The sequence below is a fragment of the Amaranthus tricolor genome, chromosome 15, assembly GCF_026212465.1.
Source record: "Amaranthus tricolor cultivar Red isolate AtriRed21 chromosome 15, ASM2621246v1, whole genome shotgun sequence".
In the NCBI taxonomy this organism is placed as follows: domain Eukaryota; kingdom Viridiplantae; phylum Streptophyta; class Magnoliopsida; order Caryophyllales; family Amaranthaceae; genus Amaranthus; species Amaranthus tricolor.
This window is the reverse complement of record NC_080061.1, coordinates 9606491-9626393: the sequence shown is the minus strand read 5'-3', so window position 1 is coordinate 9626393 and position 19903 is coordinate 9606491. Positions and strand designations below refer to the sequence as shown.

Genomic DNA, 19903 nt, shown 5'->3' with positions numbered 1-19903 from the left:
GACATCATCACAAGGACCAAAAGCTAACCACTTAATAATTTCGGATACACCCTTGAGTTGTTCGCATATTACTCGATTGTGAAACCAATTAATAAACGTCTTGTTATGCAACTGCATCAATGTCCTATCCCCTTTAGAAGGATGTTTTGCGCGCAATATATCAAAATGCTCACTCAAAAAAGGATGAACTTCCGGAATATGATGCAACACATACAAGTGTGCTTGTAGAAGGCTTGCTCGAGGAGGTGTGACCGATTTGGAGCCAATTGTTCCTTTTCCCTCAAGCCTTCTTCATGTCTAGAGGTGGGAAGTCCAATAGGCTTTGCCATGGCCAAAAACTCGACTATAAAGTTACTAATCTCATCGCTCACAGTGCCTTGAATCATACTCCCCTCGGGTTGTGCTGGATTCCTCACCTTGTTTTGTAAAACACCCATGTGTCTTTCAAAAGGATAACACCACCTTAAAAAAACTGGACCCAAAAGCTTGATCTCACGAACGAGATGGACAATAAGATGAACCATTATGTCAAAGAAAGAAGGTGGAAAATACATCTCAAACTTGCATAAAGTTACAATCACGTCGAGTTGAAGTGCATCAAGTTTAAAGGGATCAAGAACTTTACTACAAATTGTGTTGAAGAACGAACATAGCTCAGGTTAGCATATCTCACATGTTTTGGCAGTATTCCACGGATTGCAATTGGTAAGAACACTTGCATCATTACATGGCAATCGTGAGATTTCATGCTTCCCAACTTCAGCTCACCATTTAGGCTCACAAATCTCTTCATGTTGGATGAGTACCCAGATGGAACCTTAATGCCATACAAACACTCACAAAATGTCCACTTCTCTGCTTTGGACAATGTGTAGCAAGCTGGAGGCAAATAAACTTTGTCATTACTCATCTTCTTCTTACTGCCACCAACTTCATCAGCTCTATTTCTTTTCTTACTCACCTTAACATGTGCCCACAACTCCGGACGAAGACCCTTACATTCAAACCAATCTCGCACGACCCTAACATCCTTTGTCTTACCCGAAATGTTCATGAGAGTCCCGTGTATGGCATCGCATACATTTTTCTCTATATGCATAACGTCAAGACAATGCCTAACCTGTAGATCTCTCCAATATGGAAGCTTCCAAAAGATTGATTCTTTTTTCCATAATCGGTCTTCACCCCCTTGCACTTGCCCCGTTTTACCAAATACAGTCTCAACTCCCTTAACCTGTTCATAAACCTCATAACCGGTCAACGGTCGACGAGCTACACGGTCCTCAACTCCCCGTTGAACAACTTCTTCTTCTTACGATATTGGTGGTCTCGTGGGAGGAACTTTCGATGGTGCATGAATACGTGTTTGCACTTAGGAATCCACGTGGATTCCATATCATCGATACATATTGGGCATGCTTTCTTCCCTTTGTTCTTATACCCCGATAAGTTGCCATATACCGGAAAATCATTAACGGTGCTTAAAAGCATTGCACGCAAGGTGAAGTCCTCATTAGCATATGCATCAAACACTGAAACGCCTTCATCCCACATCTTTCTCAAATCCTCAACGAGAGGTGCAAGATACACATCTATGTCATTGCCAGGTTGTTTAGGACCCGAGATAAGAAGCGAAAGCATATGTACTTACGCTTCATACACAACCAAGGTGGCAAATTATAGATTACTAAAAGTACCGGCCAAGTACTATGTTGAGAACTAAGATGGATGTGTGAGCAAGTGACCTTTCTTCACCCTATCTGCATGCCACCTCAAATTTAACGCATCTTTCTTTATAGAAAACAAGCGCTTGAATCTAGGTATTATTGGAAGATACCACAATACCTTAGCCGGGGGCCCTTTAGCATCCCGAGCCCCTTTACGCTTGTAGCGCGATAACCCACACCTAGGACACTCTTCTAAGTTCTCGTTTTCATTCCGATACAACACAAAATCATTCGGACACACATGAATCTTCTGGTACTCTAAGCCGAAAGGACACATGAGCTTTTTGGCATAATATGTCGACTTTGGAAGTTCATTTCCCTCAGGAAGCATCTCACCTAACGCTTCTAATAACATTGTGAAACTAGCGTCACTCCAATTGAACTTTGACTTAATGTTGAAAATTGTCAACACTGCTGTTAGTTTGGTGAACTTTGTACATCCAGGGTACAAAGGCTTTTGAGAAGCCTCTGTCAACAAGTCAAAAACACGAGGACGTTTTCCTAACTCATCCTCGACTCCCTCCATCATCTCATCAACACGATCCACATCCTCATCGACACTCTCTTCATCTGTCTCATACCCATCAACATGATCTACTACATCCTCATTGACATCGGCCACATCATTGATATCCTCAACAACACTTTTCTCTTTGTAAACTCTCTCCTCACCATGCCAAACCCAAACATGATACTGAGGCCTAAACCCACGTCGAAGTATGTGCTCCCTAAGGATATCAACACTATCTACCTTTGATACATTGCCACAACTGACACATGGGCAATAAAAACCAACTCCCCCCATCCTAACTTGATGTTCAACCGCAATACTACAAAATTCTAATACGCCATCAATAAATTCCGACGATTCAATGCTTCCATACATCCAAGAACGATCTTTTGTCATCCTAATTAGTGTGATTAATTGATTCAAAACAAAATTAATACACAACTTTTAAACATATATACTTAATGAACTCTATCTAACCAAAAAATTAAGTAATAATCATTTATTTAATACTAATTAACCCAAATAATAACACAATGTTTTTTAAACTGTCCAAATGATGTTTATTGTAGTAACCATAATTAATATTCATATAAAAACAATAAAAATAAAATCACATTCATAAACTTGGACAACTAATTAATATTCATATCAACAACTCATTCATTTAACCATAAATAAACCTAATTAAACCTAACTTACAAACTATAAAAAAAATTATGATAAATTTAAAACTTAAAAACCACAACTACATACACAATCATAAATAAAATGAAGAAATTACTTAAAAATATAACAAAACATGATATATATGATAAATTTAAAACTTAAAAACAATTACAACATACACATTCATAAAGTATGACAAATTTAAACCTAATTTACAAATCAAAATGAAAAAAATACCTTGAATTGTCGTGGGTTTTGGTGGGTTAGTGTATAACCTATACAATGAAAAAAAAATTAGTATAAAAAAACTAAGCGCCCTAAACGTACACAATTAATGAAGCTTGAACAATAATAGGTTTGAGAACTAATAAGCTTTAAAAAATTATACCTTGAAGAAGAGCAAGAACTAAGTCTAAATTTCGTGGGTTTAAGAAGAGCAACAACAATGTATACAATGCAGTTTCAAGAAGTTTATGTTGAAGAAAAGCAATAAGAAGAGCAAGAATGATGATCAAAGAAGAACAAGAACAAAAATATGATGAAGAAGAAAGATTGAAGACAGTAATCGAACAAATTATGATGAACAAGAAAACCGGCAGTTTCAGTAGTGAGTGAATGAAGAAGTTCAACAGTCGTATATGTAAACAATGAAAGCAGTTTCGTGGGTTTATGTTTTAACGTTAACATGGTGGGTTTTTGACAATACAATTGCAGCGGGCAAGGCACAAACCGCAGCAATTAAGTGAAGAAGTGAGTTATTTGCTGTGGGTAGTGAAGAACCGGAGCAATTGCAAGGTAGTTTTTTGCTGCGGGCATGAAACAAACCGCAGCAATTGAAGCTGCTCATATGTATTTGCTGCGGTCAAGGCCCAAAACCGTAGCAATTAATGGTTTTTTTTTCTTTCTAATTCTTTTTCCTACTTATTGTTGCGTATATAAAAAAACCGCAGCAAATGATTAGCAACAAATACGTTTTTTTCCACTAGTGCGAGTAAACATGGTTAAAATTGATCCGAAACTCGATCGAAAAACTGGGTTGATATCCGAAAATTTTAACCAGAACCCCAAAAATGAACAACCCCGAAAAACTTGTTAAAAAACGGGTCCGTCGGGTTGGAACCATTGAGTTGTGTAGCTTTTAAAAAAGGGTTTAAAATTTCTCCATTTGGACACACAAACAAAAAAACTAAATGTTTTTTTTTTTAATTAAAAATGTTCTTTACTTTTGTATACTAAATATTTAAATTGTTTTACTTCCTCCGTTCTAATTTACTTGTAATGTTTTTTTTATGCAGTTTAATGCACTAATTCAATCCTTAATATCTCTAATTATGTATACTAAAAAATTATAAATATTTGATATTAATGATCTTTGCAATGAGACGAATCAAACAAGATTTCACTTGATTATGTTTTAACCTATAGATTAAAATCTAAGCACAAGTCAAGAGTGATGAATAAATAGTGTCATTTTTCCAAATGTTGAAACTAATTCGGAACGAAGAAAGTATTATGTTTGAGTCATTTGAATATCTTTTTTGTAGAATGATGCATTTTAGACTTTTTAATGTGTCAAAAAAAGAATTATTTATTTTTAAATTCAATGATAAAATAAGAAATTCCACAATTTTTTTAAAGTTTACCATGAAAAAATTAAATAATAACCTGTTTAGTCGATCCAAACTTACTTAACAACATGAGTAATTCAACCTAAAACTGACTATACCTTAACCTAATTCGGCCCGAAACATAATTGATCGTCTTTTTTTGATCTACTTTACTAGTAAATTTTGAATGTATAAGTGAAAAAATCAAAAAAATGAATCAAATAATCCAAGTTTCAAAAATATTCCAAAAGTAAGTGTGAAAATTCCAAACCTGAGGTTTGGAGCTGTTCGCAGTTACTAACTGCGAACAGCTATGCTGCACAAATACGAAGATCAGCTTCCTTTTTTCCCATTTTTTCCCATTTCTCAAAACCCTAAATCTTCACTCGACATTGTCCCTCTAAAACCATAGATTCAATCCATCATTCTTGCATTCCTCTTTCAATTTGGCATAGGGCTTCTGTGCCACTCATATACTTCGACATTGTCGAAGTACATCTACCAGAGCACGTACTGCGCCAATATGGGTTGGTACAGGGCATTCCACCGCCTTGTGACACTGAACCTCAGCTGCATCAGATTTCGCTCAAAAATCAGGATACGACAAACTGGATGGACATCAACTGGCGTCACATCGCTCGTTGGGATGGTAGAGTGGAGTTGCTGGCACAAGGTGCACCGTTTGATGTTCATGGCGCACCCACTACACCAGACTACATGTTGTGGTTCCTCTCCATCACGCGCCGATGGATGACACCACGTGCCATCTTCGCAGCAGCACATTACGCACCTGTTGCGCCTACGATGACCTAATTTGTAAGTCTTCATATGCATTTATATGATTAAGTTGCCGATTACATAATATAATGTTACATTAACTAAATATTAATTGCAGGCACAAGATGCGGCAGCAATGATGCGGTACAGCCATGAGGAGCCGGTGAGGGAAATTACATATGGCGTGCTCGTCAACTCGCAGTTTCAGCACTTCATACCGGAAGTCGCTGCAGAGTCCTCACCGACTACCGCCCATACGCACGTCTCATCTCCTGCTTAGGACTATCATTTGGAGGAGATGGACCATTCATACCCCGTTGTCGTTGCGGGGACCTCGCAGGCTGGGCCATCACAATACCAGTCCCCTCCACTGCCAGAGTGACACCCGAACGCCTCTTACTATCATAGGAGGCGTAGGAAACCAACTCAGTTGGATAGGGTAGATAAGGGTCGTGAGCGTTAACGTTTAACTTTTGTGTATTTGGATCGAACATATATATATATATATATATATATATATATATATATATATATATATATATATATATATATATATATATATATATATATATTTATTTAGTTGTATATTTCAAAAAATTTTTTATATATTTTGTTGTATATATATGTTTAATTACTTTATCGTAGCCTCCAAGTTTTCACTTACGAATGATCGGATTTTGGCGATGAATCATAGCGCCTGAAACATACATTGACTTGTAATTACTTATTCTAATGTCTCTAATGCAAATACAACAAATAATAACTCAAAAAATTAGGAAAAAAAATTCGTAGTTACTAACTGCGAACAGCCAAACAGGAAAAAATAGTTGTTCGCAGTTACAATTATTTTGTCCTATTTAGCTGTTCGCAGTTACTAAGTGCGAACAATTCCACACCACAAAAATTAAAGATTTTTACGCTTACTTTTAATTAGATTATTTGATTATTTTTTTAATTTTTAATTTATTGAATTTTCACTTTACTAGATACCCAATTTAGATTTTAGAAGATATGGCACAAGAGTAGCGCGTATGCTCAGATATGGCTTTCTCATCAGGCGTTTTCCGCTTTGTCAGTCCAAATTCTGAAGCGTCTCCCATTTTATCCTCTAATTTCAGGTAATTTTTTATATCATCTTTTATTATGCTAACCTATTGTATAAGCTAATTCATTGATTTCAATTTCTGCATTTGCTCAATTTAAGTTAGGGAATTGGGAAAATTGCAGATTGAAAACTGGGAAATGCGACTGGATAAACAGTAGTAAGAAAAAGAATTTGCAAACGAATTGTTGTTTGAAAATGAATTCCAAGAAAAATGGAGAATCGAAGTTAGTTTGGATATGGACTGAGAATAAGCAAGTCATGACAACTGCTGTAGAAAGAGGATGGCAGACTTTCATTTTTGATGTCAACTCTAGAGACCTTGCCAAAGATTGGTCTTGTAAGTTTTCTTAATGCTTCATATTTTAGCTATATGTCTCTATCTGCTATTAAAATGGCTCAGTATTAGCCTTTGAACACCTGGAGTCGCTGATGATGTTTCGTATTAAGGGTTAATTGTAAATAATTTTTCCGATATCACTTTTTATAATGTGTTTTTATCCATATTTTGTAGCTTTGTTGATCTGTTCATGGAAAGCTTCTCTATGCTTCTATGATTCTATAGTTCATTTGAAAAATGCTTTCATGTTTTTAATTTTTGCTTTTGTATCGTGCAGCTATTGCATTGATAAATCCTCTGTTTTTTAAAGATGGAGCACTGTTAGACATGGAGAATAGAAGTGTTGCCTCATTCTTTGAGATTTCGTCTCCTCAACATTTGGATCAAGTACTTTTGGTAGATGAGTCGCAGAACACAGTCATTCATTTACTAGATTGGCAGGTATACTTACTTACTGTGTACTACACAGGTAGTGATATTGGGTGCATGTAGCATCAGTTATACATTCCTTGTATTTGCTACAATTACCTTGTAGCAAGTGTTAGTACTAGCCACTAGGGAATTTGTTTGCAATGATACTAACATTTTTCGCTGTATCCTGATATTGGAGTTGTATTTCCAATTGCCACCAGTTTCAATCCTCTAACATACACGACTTATATGATAATCTAGGATGATCGCTGTGATTTTTCTCTTTTCCATTGCAATCTCGGGTGAATTGCAAATCATATGAAATATGAGGGCCTTCCCAAATATTATTTTTTCCCTTTTTGAGAATTGATCAATGGGAAAGAAATTCTCTTTATTGTGGCGTTAACAATGTAGGGCTTCTTATATCTTAGATGTTCTTGGAACTTATTTCTGTTTAATCTGTACGACAATGATTCTAGGATGCCGTGGTTGAGTGGCCCACGTAATGTGCATATGACCTTAATGAGAAAATATTCTTGGCTGATTTGCATCTTTAGGTGATACCTGCAGAAAATATTGTCGCTGCTATCCAAGGAAATGGCAAGAGAGTTCTTGCTGTTGCTGAAACTGTCGCAGAGGCGCAAAACTTTTTAGAGGTATTCAGTCAAAATCTTGGAATCCAAATTTTTGTCTTGTTACCTTCCAAGTGTGCTTAAGCGATGCTTTCTGTTGCTTATCAAATCTGTTTTTCAAAGAAAGTTGTTATGCTGTTGCATGCTATTCTTTTTTAGGCTGTGGAACATGGTCTTGGTGGTGTTGTCTTAAAAGTTCAGGACATAGATCCAATTCTCCAGTTAAAGGTAAATTTGCTAGATGTCGCTGTAATGCTGACGATAGTGCAATGTGAATGCCAAATCATAGTTGAAGTTGTCAGGAATATCTTGATAGGAAGAGTGAGGCGAGAAATTGTTTGACATTGACAAAAGCGACTGTAAATCTAATACGTATGGCTGGAATGGGTGATCGTGTTTGTGTGGATCTTTGTAGCATTATGAATCCTGGAGAAGGACTTCTGGTCTGTAACGTCTGTCTATTTTTTTGATCCCCTTTTTTAAATTTTCTCTGCCATATGTTTTGTATTTAATGTTCCTTTTCATTTGATGTTCATATGATAATCAGGTGGGTTCCTTTGCTCGGGGACTATTTCTTGTTCACTCTGAGTGCCTGGAGACGGATTATATTGCTAGTCGACCCTTTCGTGTCAATGCGGTGAGTCTGACATTTGGTAGTGTATGTCGGCATTGTGCCATTGTCAGTTGTTGTTCTTCAACCATCCAACTTCATGCTATAAGCAAATGGTAGGGTGCTTAAAGTTTTGGGTAATGGGAAGCATACTTCATTGTGAAACAATTCTCATTAAAAAAAGAAACAATTAACCAAGGAAACTTTATATGGGTAATTAAGCAAGACAACTTTTTTCAAGAGCGCATTTATGTCAGACTGCACGAACAGATTACTTGTCTACTAAAATTTCTAAATTGCCTGAAACAAGATAACTTAAGCACTTAAACTTGGCTCATCCCAAGCAAACTACTTGTAAGTCTGTATTTTAGGATGACTAGTACTCTATACTCCAGTTTGCAACTTTTTCCTTATGTATGTGATAGCTTTTTGGGTCAAGTGTTGCAAGTTCTAATGGATGGAAGACGCATTTCTTTTCATATGCTAGTCCAGACTAGACCGAGAATGAACTAGATAATGTGAATTGAACCAGATATCCAATCACGTTAATTTGATTTTTAATTCAAGTGTATTTCCAACATGAACCCTAAAATAAAGTCTAAATAAAAGGTAATGCGCTTCAAACACAAAGTAGAAAAACACAAAAGATGGAAAAAGGATTTGCAATTTTTGCTTTGTGGTTTCAAGCTGGATTTGGTAGAATAATTCATATAGATTCAGATAAAGGTTAGTAAGATAAGGGTTAAAAAGTTTAGATAAGGTAAACTAAGCCTACATAAGGATTTGCAATTTTTGCTTTGTTATGTTTATAAACATATGTTTGTCCTGCAATGGTGCTCAAATCAAAGCGTTTTTGACGTGTGCTGGCTTTAATAATTTGCTTTGCATTTATGTTCTGGCATCATAATGTTATGGCCTACAGAAATCAGACACAAGAACAACAAACACACACTCTCACCAAGAACAAAATATTTGAACACAAGGCAAGTCTTGCCAAACTCCAAGGTCAGAAACTTTATTCAATCTTTTGCTAAAAAAAAACTCTTATTACAGTTGTGTTAGCTTATATAGCCCAAAAGTACCAGCCCCTTAACAAACTCGGACAGCTGGCATATATTTGTAACTAACAAAACAGAATGTGTATACAAAATATAAAAGGACAGTTGGACCAATGCATTTCCCTTCACCTTACTCCTTCTCGTTCCTCTTCCTCCTCCTACACACTAACATCTTAGGCACCTTCATGGCTTGTATAACAATACCCGCCACCAAAGATTCCACCTTGTCCTCAAGGTGGGCATCAGGATATGTCGCTAGCATTTGAGCATAATTTTCCCAAGTGGCCTCAGCACGTGGTATTCCCTCCCATTGGACTAAGATTTCCAACTGATCCTTGTCAAGAGCTCGAACTTGCAACACGTTTTCTGGCTGTGACAACACTTGCACGTCTGCTGCTATAAGTGGCACCATTGTAGATGTTGAGACAGCCCCTGGAGCTCTTTTAAGTTGAGATACATGCAATACCGGGTGCAGCAAAGAAGATGGAGGCAAGTCCAACTTATAAGCGACCTTCCCAATCTTCTGTGTTATCTTGTATGGCCCATAATACTTCCAAGCTAACTTCTCATGCTCCGGGCAGCCAAGGTTTTCTGTTTGTAAGGTTGGAGTTTGACAAATTTCACCCTCTTCAAAAGTAAGCTCCCACCTAGATTTATCAGCATATTGTTTCATCCTTTGTTGAGCCTTGGCCAAGTTAATTTGTAGCTCTTCTAACATCGCATCCCGCTCTTGAAGCATTTGGTCCAAGCTATCACCCTTCGTCTGTCGATGACCAAAATGGACCACATGTGGGGAAACCCTTCCATATTACGCTTGAAATGGTGTCACTTGTGTAGAAATGTGAGGAGATGTATTATAGGAAAATTCAGCCCAATGTAACCACGCAGCCCACCTCTTAGGTTGGCCACTTGTGAAACTTCGAAGATAATTCTCTACAGCTTTATGCGGTGCTACGTTTAAGGGTTGTTTGTTGGAGACGTAACAGCTCACGCCAAAACATACTCATGAACACCTTATCTCTATCCGAAACAATGGAACTCGGAAACCCATGAAGTCTCACAACTCCCGTCACGAAATTGCTAGCTACCACTAAAGCAGTGAACGGATACTTGAGCAATAGGAAATGAGCATACTTCGTCAAACGATCCACAACCACAAGAATAGTATCATACCCCTCCAATTTCGGCAAGCCTTCCATAAAATCCATGGTGACATGCTCCCACACTTGAGTGGGTATTGGCAAAGGTTGTAACAGGCCCACAGGTTGACTACAAGAAGCTTTGGCCTTCTGACAGATGGTACTCTCCTTCACATAACGGCTGATTTGGCCACGCATTCCTTCCCAATACCATTCCGCTGCGATCCTCAACTAAGTCTTAAGCTCCTTGGTGTGTCCCCCTAAAGGAGAATCATGATACTCCCGCAGTAGGACAAGAATAAAGGGTGAGGACTTATACAAGACATACCGTCCCTTGTAGAACAACTTCCCATCCTCCAAACTGAACCCAACAAAAGTGGTCGTGCCATCCTCCACTGCTTGGCGAACCGTTGCTAAGAACTGATCCTTCCTAACCTCGTCATCCAAACAATTCCAGTCAATTCCATTCGAACTCAACAACACTCCTAATTCCAATCCTTCTTGCGGATGTCGAGACAACGCATCGGCTGCCCCATTGTTTTTACCCGGTTTATATGCAATGGAGAAGTCGTAACCAATCAATTTCATCATCCATTTCTGATATTCAGCCCCTACTTCCCTCTGTTCGAAAAAAACTTCAAACTTCTTTGGTCGGTTCGAATCTCAAACCGTCTACCTATCAAGTAGTGCCGCCATTTTAACACCGCCATGACTACTGCCATTAATTCTTTTTCATAAATCGGTTTATTGCTGGACCTTGACCTCAAAGCCTTGCTAAAATATCGATAGGATGATTTTCCTGCATCAAGACTGCCCCCACTCCTGTGCCACATGCATCTGTTTCCCCCACAAATGTCTTTCGGAAGTTTGGCATCGCCAAGACTGGCACCCGTGTCAATGCTGTCTTGAGAGTCACAAATGCTGTCTCAGCTGCTTCACTCCACCTGAACGCGTCCTTCTTCAACTGGTTGGTAAGCTCTTGAGCAATTTGAGCATAACCCTTCACAAACTTCCTGTAATACCCTGTCAAACCAAGAAACCCACGCAATTCCTTGAGATTCCTTGGTGTTGGCCAATTCACTACGGCTGCCACTTTGTCTTTATCCACCTCTAACCCATTCAACGAAATCACATGCCCTAAATACTCCACTCTTCGAGTACCCCATTCACATTTGTCACCGTTCACCACCAATTGATTCATCTCCAATGCCTCCAAAACTCTAGCCACATGTTCCACATGCTCCCTTTCTTCCCTACTATAAATCAAAATGTCGTCAAAGAAGACCAACACAAATCTTCGCAAGAAAGGCCGAAATAAATCTTTCATTAAGGCTTGAAAAGTGGAGGGTGCGTTGGTTAATCCAAAAGGCTTCACCACAAACTCATGATGCCCTTCGTGGGTACGGAAAGTGGTTTTGTGAATATCTTGGGTCTTCATTCGGATTTGGTGATAACCGGATTTGAGGTCAAGTTTAGTAAAGGTACTGGATCCATGCAATTCATTCAACAACTCATCAATGGTCGGTATAGGATATTTGTTGGGAATGGTTACTTTGTTCAAGGCTCGGTAATCAACACAAAACCTCCAAGACCCATCCTTCTTTTTCAACAAGATTACCGGGCTAGAAAAAGGGCTAGTGGATGGTTGTATAACGCCGGCTTTGAGCATGTCATCTACCATTCTTTCTATTTCATTCTTTTGTATGTGAGGATATTGAAAAGGTCTTACATTAACGAGGTTGGCTCCTTCTTTGAGGATTATTTGATAATCATGGGTTCTTTGTGGGGGTAAATCTTGGATAGGCTGAAAAACTTGGGATTAATGGTTAACAACTTCTCTCAAAAATGTGGGTACATCACTCTTTCTAGTTATTCCTTTGATTCCTCTACATTCTACCAGAACACCTCCTCCCTCTCTACGAATCTCCTTCATCATGGATTTCAACGACACCTTGGCCCTCCATAACGAAGCATCTCCCATTAGAACCACAACCTCTTCGTCCCACACAAACTGCATATGTTGAGTTTTCCAATTGGTAGTAACTGGCCCCAATTTCTCCAACCACTGGATGCCCAAGATAATGTCAGTATTACCCAAAGGACGCGACAAGAAGTCATCTTCTATCATTAATCCCCGTACCAACAACCGCAATCCACGACATACTCCATTCCCAACTATTTCCTCTCCATTACCCAAGACCACCCGATAACGCTCACACTCTTCACAGCCCAGCTGCATTTCCTCAACCACCGGTATCGATATGAAATTATTTGTGGCCCCCGATCTATCATCACAATCACCTCCTTATTTTCAATACTTCCCACCATTTTCATAGTTTTAGGGTTAGTGATTCCCACCACTGAATTTAAAGAAATGTTCACTAACTCCCCAACCGTACCCATCTCCAGCGCCTTCTTGTCTTCCTCTACCGTACCCATCAACACACTCAATTCCCGTCGGCTGCAGATATGGTTTCTTGACCACTTGCCGTCACATTGGAAACTTAATCCCAATTCCCTTCGCTCCTGCACCTCTCTTGGCGTCAGACACCTCACTGGCGGCCCATGGTTAGCCTCCTGGATGGCTCGCCGGCGGTCATATGGGGTTGGGTTATGGTTAGAGGCTGGGTTAGTGTTCCAGTTTGGGTTTCTGTTGAAATTGGGGGCAAATTTAGGGTTAGGGTTAGGGTTAGGCGGATTCTGTGCGAATTTTAGGTTAGGGTTTGCTGCCAAATTGGGGCTTGGGTTTTGGGCTTTATTGTACCTGGGTTTTGGGGTTATATCCTTGCCGGCAGTACTAAAGTTGTTTTTTTGGCCAATCCACGTTGGAGGTGCAAGCTTCCGATCCATTCTCTCCGCCCACTCCATGGTCTGCTCCAAGGTGGTAGGACCCAAGACCTTCATCTCCCTCTTAATCTTTTCTTGCAACCCTCTCAAGAATGCTCCAATCAACACCGGCTCCGGCACTACGACATCTACATCCAAGTGATTGATTCCATCAACGAAATCCCTCCGGTACTCCTCCACAGACCCGTACTGCTCCACTGACAGCCATTGCTCACACAAATCCCCTTCGTCAGTTGGCCTAAAATGGTTAAATATCATACTTCTCAAATCCTCCCAATTCCTTACTGGGTTTCTTGGATTCTGCCATCTATACCACATTAATGCCTAGCCCTCAAAACAGATCACCGCCGCCTCAAGCTTCTCCCGATCCGACAAATGATAGAAACTGAAATATTTCTCAGCTTTCATTAACCCTCCATCTGGGTCTTCCCCATAGTAAGTAGGAAAATCTAGCCTCCTATTCTTCCAATTACTTCCCCCACTTCCCCGTTCTTGATCCTGGACATGGTGTGATTCACACACTTCATTCCTTTCTTCAAGATCGTTCCCTCTCCCAGACTACTCCTTTTGTCTCATTTGGTCGTGAACCGAATTACCATCCCTTTCCAACAGCTTCTTTTGCCCCTCCAACAACCGTGCCAACGATTTATCCGTGTTGTCTTGGTTTTGGACATTCTTTCTTCTAATGCAGCCACCTGATCGGAGAAATGGGTCAAGATCACCCTCAATTTGCTCCATACGCTGTTGATTAGTTGGATTACCCATTAGATCAATCTCGCTTTGATACCAAGATGTTATGGCCTGCAGAAATCAGACACAAGAACAACAAACACACACTCACCAAGAACAAAATATGTGAACACAAGGCAATATTCGAGTCTTGCCAAACTCCAAGGTCAGAAACTTTATTCAATCTTTTGCCAAAAAAAAAAACTCTTATTAAAATTGAGTTGGCTTATATAGCCCAAAAGTACCAGCCCCTTAACAAGCTTGGACAGCTGGCATATATTTGTAACTAACAAAACAGAATGTGTATACAAAATATAAAAGGACAGCTGGACAAATACATTTCCCTTCACCTTACTCCTCATTCCTCTTCCTCCTTCTATACACTAACATCTTAGGCACCTTCATGGCTGGTATAACACATAACTGGAGGGATTTTAAAGGTTTAATTTATCCTTGTATTATTTCTGAGGATGACAGGCCTTTTCATGTTTACTCCAAGTCCATGTATCCCTACAAAACCTATACAGACATAACTTCACAATCTAAAACAATGCATATGATATTAAACCTTAAAAGTTTCTCTTGTGGACTACATGCATCAAATGAAATAACCAAACTTCTATCTGATCTAGATAATCGATTTTCCAGCTTATTTGACCTGTAAGTTTTCAGGGGCCTGTTCATTCATATGTTGCTGTTCCTGGTGGAAAGACTTGCTACCTGTCTGAGCTAAAAGCTGGGAAAGAGGTGCTTGTGGTGGACCAGAATGGACAACAGAGAACTGCAATTGTTGGCCGGGTTAAAATAGAGACCAGACTGTTGATCCTTGTAGAGGCAAAGGTAGGTGTTTAACTGCTATCTGCTTTGACTCGAACCTGCTTTCGTTGTAAGCGGTGTAGTATTATTATGCTCTACACTTGGAGGCACAGAAATTCTCAGTCATCTCAATAAACCTTCTCTTGTATGTTCTATATGTCAATTGTATGGTTGCATCTGAAAATCTTAGATATCTATGTTGAAGAGAGTGAAGCAAAGTGATCAATGGTGGCCTTTTCATTTAGCTATAGTGGTGAAAAATGGATGGGAAGGGTAATCATTTGGAGGAGACTAGTGTCTCTGTGTCTTCCCTTTAAGATCTCTTCCATTCCCCTTCTCTTTTCTCCAGTTCATATTTAAATATATGTATCCTCTCCTTTTCTTTTCAAACTCTCTAAGACAAATACATTGTAGAAGGGGTCAAATTTTGGATAGATACTAACCCATTCTTTGTTGGATTTTTTTCGTTTTACTTTAAGTACTCGATAGCATCTTTAGGGGTGTTACTAAAGCCTCTTATACCAATACATTGCTGGGAGCCTGCTATTGATAGTGTTGTTCACCCTAAAATATATAGGGGAGAGTAACTAGAGTTTTTCATGAGTTGTACTGAAGAGGAAAGTCTTAGGGAAATAACAAAGTGTGTATACTGTATGGTTTTGAATAGTTAAAAAGCAGAGCACTCTTGTAGTTCTGGTATTGCTGGGAGGGTTTTACACGTAACTGGGTTATTAATTTTTTCTTTTGATTAGTAAGGTGTTTACGTAGCTGATTCCATACTGTTGGAATTAAGACTTTGTCACTATTCTGTTGTAGTAAGGTGTTCATGTGCATATGATGACATGCCAACAGAAATCGTTCTCAACATAGTGCGGAAACAAGGTTGCATCATTGTAGCAGGACAGTATTGTAAAGGTTTATTTATGCTTACCAAAACTGAAATATAGGCTGAAACAACCGCAGCCGTCCGCATTGACCTTTACTCTTGGTGTCTGTATGTATTGAAGTTTTACTTTATGTTTATGCTGAAAATGGTGCCTTACTTTTCAGGAAAATTCATCTGGTGAAAGTTTTTACAGTATTCTCCTACAGAATGCAGAGACAGTTGGTTTTGTTTCTCCTCTTGGAGGTAACAATCAGACTCTTGTCCTTAATTCACTACTTCCTATTCATCCGGTAAGATTTTTCATGCATATTTTTACTGCAGGACATGGTAATCAAAGGACAGTAATTCCCGTGACTTCTCTAAAGGTTGGTGATGAAATTTTGCTCAGAAAACAGGGTGGTGCTCGGCACACTGGGATAGAGATTCAAGAATTTATTGTCGAAAAGTAAAGATTGTGATGAACTTCTTGAGCAGGTTTGCTTGCTTGACAGAATACACGTACTTGCTGCTTTTATATTTTCTTCTCATCATTCTTAAGATGTATTTACACAATTGCTCAACATTTGGTAATAAATATATGGAATACTTCTATTTGAAAATTCTAGTCACTGCTACTAATTTTGGCATATTGGCTTGATTTACCTGTATTGGCCTTGACTGGAATCAGAATCAGAAAGGCAGCAGAAATGCAGAATGGCATTTGTCTATGATTTGCTTTGATTTAACATGCTTATCAATACTTCAGCAGGAAGGTTGTGTAACACTTGCAGGCCGCTGCTGGATCTAGCTGAAATGAATATAAGAAAAACTATTGCTTGCTTCCCAAAAAATACTTCAAATTTTAGAACCATAAAATTTAATAGAAATTAAAATTAAAACTCAATCTTATAATGGTTTTGCGTAGTTGTATTTGTTGTAGAATTTTCAGGAGGTTTAGACGATCATGCATGAGGTTTAAATTACATTTGAACAAGTTTTGTAAACATCGTGTACAAAGATGCTTATAGACAGTTAATTTTTTTAGATTTTCTTGATTTCATGCCCTAGCTTCATTATTGGCTCCATTATAGCTCTCTGAACAATCACACTGGAGAAGGAAATACTGAATTCTTTGTAATTGATGCTTCATTTTTGTACAATGTATTAATTGAACATTCTATTAGTTTAAGGGTGTTGGATATTCAGTGCATTTGGGACAAATGAATCCTATGAATGATCTTATTAAGTACATGGGGATAGGAGTGTACTTGAATAAGATCATGAGTATGCACAAAGTTGTTGAACTTCCTGACAGCACGATCGACTTTGCAATTATGCAGTTTGAGCGGTTTTTCCTTAATGTCTTTGGTTTTTGATTGTGGCATATGTGCATAGGGTGGTGGGAAGTCGGTTTTATACTTTTATTGCAGTCCTCTATACAATGGAGAAGTATGGAAGTTAAAACTACAAGGCATTACAACACAAAACGCATTGCAATCAATTTATCTCAAAGCAGATTTCCAAGGTTTCATCCTAAGGCACTTAGTAGGGGAAATATTGCTAATGGAAAGGGACATCTGGACTTGGTTGCTAGTTTCATTTCCGATTTCTTCATAGTTCATATTCTGTAATTTCAAGTTTCTTATTGTAACTAATTACAAGTATGGCTAGTTTGAAGGAGATGGCTAAGGGTTTTTGAAGCTTGACAAGTTTGAAGGTGTGGACTTTTCTTCTTACTCACTACTCTCAAGGTGGCTTATGTGATCCCTACACCAAAGCCGAAGGAGAATGACAATGAAACCATGGAAAATCAAAGGAAGCATTTCAAGCGGGAGCATGATGACTTCATTTGTCGCAATCTCATCCTCTATGGTATGGTTAATGCATTATTTGATGTCTATCTATTTGTGGAGACGGCAAAGGACTTGTGGGATAAACTTGAGGCCAAGTTAATGGCACAAGATGCATATAGTAAGCAATTTTTGGTCTTTCTTTTAATTCTTACAAGTTTATCGAGTCTAGACCCATAATGAAACAAGTTCATGAACTCCAAAGAATTATAGCTTGCTTTGGCCAACATAATATTACCACGGACGAGACATTTGTTGTTTATATCATAATTGATAAATTACATGCTAGTTCGAAATATGTTAATCGTGATTTGAAACACAAGAAAGAGGACATGTCGATCATGGAACTAGGAAACCATCTTCAAATTGAAGTTAGTTTTTGAGCTCAAGAAGGAGCAAGGGATGATAATCCCAATGTCATTTCCATTAATTTGATTGATGATGGAAAAGGCCAAGATACATATGGTGGCAAAAGGGTTAACTTCCACAAGATCAAAGCCAAAGGCAACCATGAAAGCCAACACCTTCAAGGCATGTTGGTTTTGTGACAAGAGTGGACATTTGAAGCGCGATTGCTTTGTTCACAAGAATCGAATCACGACTCTTACAAAGAGAAGAGGCAAGGCTCATTAAGCCGATGTCAAAAGAATTAAGGATCTATTCAGGTTTAAATTTAAGTTTAATGGATTCTAATTTGAATTTTATGCATTTAAGTAATGTTCGTTGCTATTATGTGGAATAACCCAATGCAATATTTTTTTAGTACAAAACCATAGAAATTTAAAATTACATTTTATGGGAATTGAGTTATCATTAAACCTATTAGATTATTGGATTTGGGGTTTGACTTAGTGGTTCATAAATTTATTATTATTCAATACACTATAAAATAGCTAAAAACTTCAAGTAATTTTATTTGTTATAATTTAAAAAATCATTTTTCTTATTATAGGCCAAAAACAACTTTTCTAAGCCTAATTGAGCAATATCAAACTCAATAAAATTAACAAAATAATAGTAGTAGGCTAGAACTCAAAAAGATGGATGTCAAACTCAAAAATTCACTAAACTTTATATAAAAGGATTAGGTTGATTAATTCTCAATTGGTTAAGTCTCGTATGACCAATCGGATCAAAAGCTGATATATTTAATTGTCATACTTATAACTTATCCCTTATTTATTTGAAATTTCTACTAAAACTTTGTGTCAAATAAATAACTTAATTAAATTTCTATAAATTTCAAAACGAAAATTGAATAAGTTTCTAGGGATTAAAACTTTCTATAAATTACTTCATATGTAAAACAAATAATAATTATAGGACGTATAAATTCACTCTTTCTCTAACATTAAAAACTAAGGGTTTATTTAACAAACAATTAAATGTTGATTTTTCGAAACACTATTGGATTTTGTCTTTTGATGGATCATATAGTTAAAATAATGTTCAAGATAAAAAGCATTTAAAATAGCTAAAAAATTATTATCGTTGTTCTGTAACGTTCTTTCCATTAGAATGTGAGAAAGAACTAATCATACAATTAATTAAAAGGATTGAAATTTTTCACATGTCATCCTCACAAAGGTTTATCACATAAAATAATCAAATCATACAATTAATTAAAAGGATTTAAAAATTTCACATGTCATCTTCACAAAAATTTCTCACATGGATTAATCAAATTGTTATATTTCTTGCTATATATTTTAGAGTAAATAAGGTAAAATTAATTTTATTCAATTTTGATATTGATAGATTGACTGACATAAAATAATAAAATTTTATTCAACAAAATAAGGAGGTAAACATCAGCTCCCCACTATAGAAAAAATTTAACTGGGAAAAGCTATCATACAATTATTTAACAGGAAAAAGCTATCATACAATTAACTAAATCATACAATTAACTAAAAGAATTGGAAAATTTCATATGTCATCATTACAAATATTTGTCACATGAAATAATTTAATTGATATATTGAGAATAAATAAGGTAAAGAAAAATTTTATTCAATTTCTATATTGATAAATTGATTGAAATAAAATAGTAAAATTAATATTCAACAAAATAAGGAACAATGATAAATATCAGCTCCCCACTATCTACTAGGAAACATTTTTTAACAAAAAAGTTTAACAGGAAAAAGGCTATCATATAATTAACTAAAGGATTGAAATTCCACATGTCATCGTCCTAAAGATTTGGCACATAG

At 37.4% G+C, this 19903-nt stretch overlaps 1 protein-coding gene across 5 annotated transcripts; it reads left to right on the top strand.

Annotated features, from left to right (window-relative positions):
• The first annotated feature begins 6265 nt into the window (after positions 1–6265).
• LOC130801918 (uncharacterized) lies at positions 6266–17445 on the top strand. 5 transcript variants are annotated; one of them, XM_057665864.1, is made up of 11 exons: positions 6277–6406; positions 6516–6730; positions 7008–7171; positions 7699–7797; positions 7933–8001; positions 8076–8216; positions 8321–8410; positions 14829–14996; positions 16023–16101; positions 16180–16332; positions 17233–17445. In XM_057665864.1, exons 1-10 carry the CDS (start codon positions 6330–6332, stop codon positions 16305–16307), a joined length of 1230 nt encoding a protein of 409 aa, XP_057521847.1. In that variant the 5' UTR covers positions 6277–6329; the 3' UTR covers positions 16308–16332; positions 17233–17445. The 5 variants fall into 5 exon arrangements, with proteins under 5 accessions (XP_057521846.1, XP_057521847.1, XP_057521849.1 ...); XM_057665863.1 differs by lacking the exon at positions 17233–17445 and having other exon boundaries at positions 6266–6406; positions 16180–16457; XM_057665865.1 differs by lacking the exon at positions 17233–17445 and having other exon boundaries at positions 6278–6406; positions 6493–6730; positions 16180–16457.
• Positions 17446–19903: the final 2458 nt, after the last annotated feature.

What these genes read in the sequence shown, in the direction of transcription:
- LOC130801918 (XM_057665864.1), top strand. Translation starts at nt 6,330, where the DNA reads ATGGCTTTCTCATCAGGCGTTTTCCGCTTTGTCAGTCCAAATTCTGAA. An exon ending in TGATCCTTGTAGAGGCAAAG is followed by an intron (nt 14,997 to 16,022) that starts GTAGGTGTTTAA and finishes CTTACTTTTCAG; the next exon opens with GAAAATTCATCTGGTGAAAG. An exon ending in TTTTGTTTCTCCTCTTGGAG is followed by an intron (nt 16,102 to 16,179) that starts GTAACAATCAGA and finishes TTTTTACTGCAG; the next exon opens with GACATGGTAATCAAAGGACA.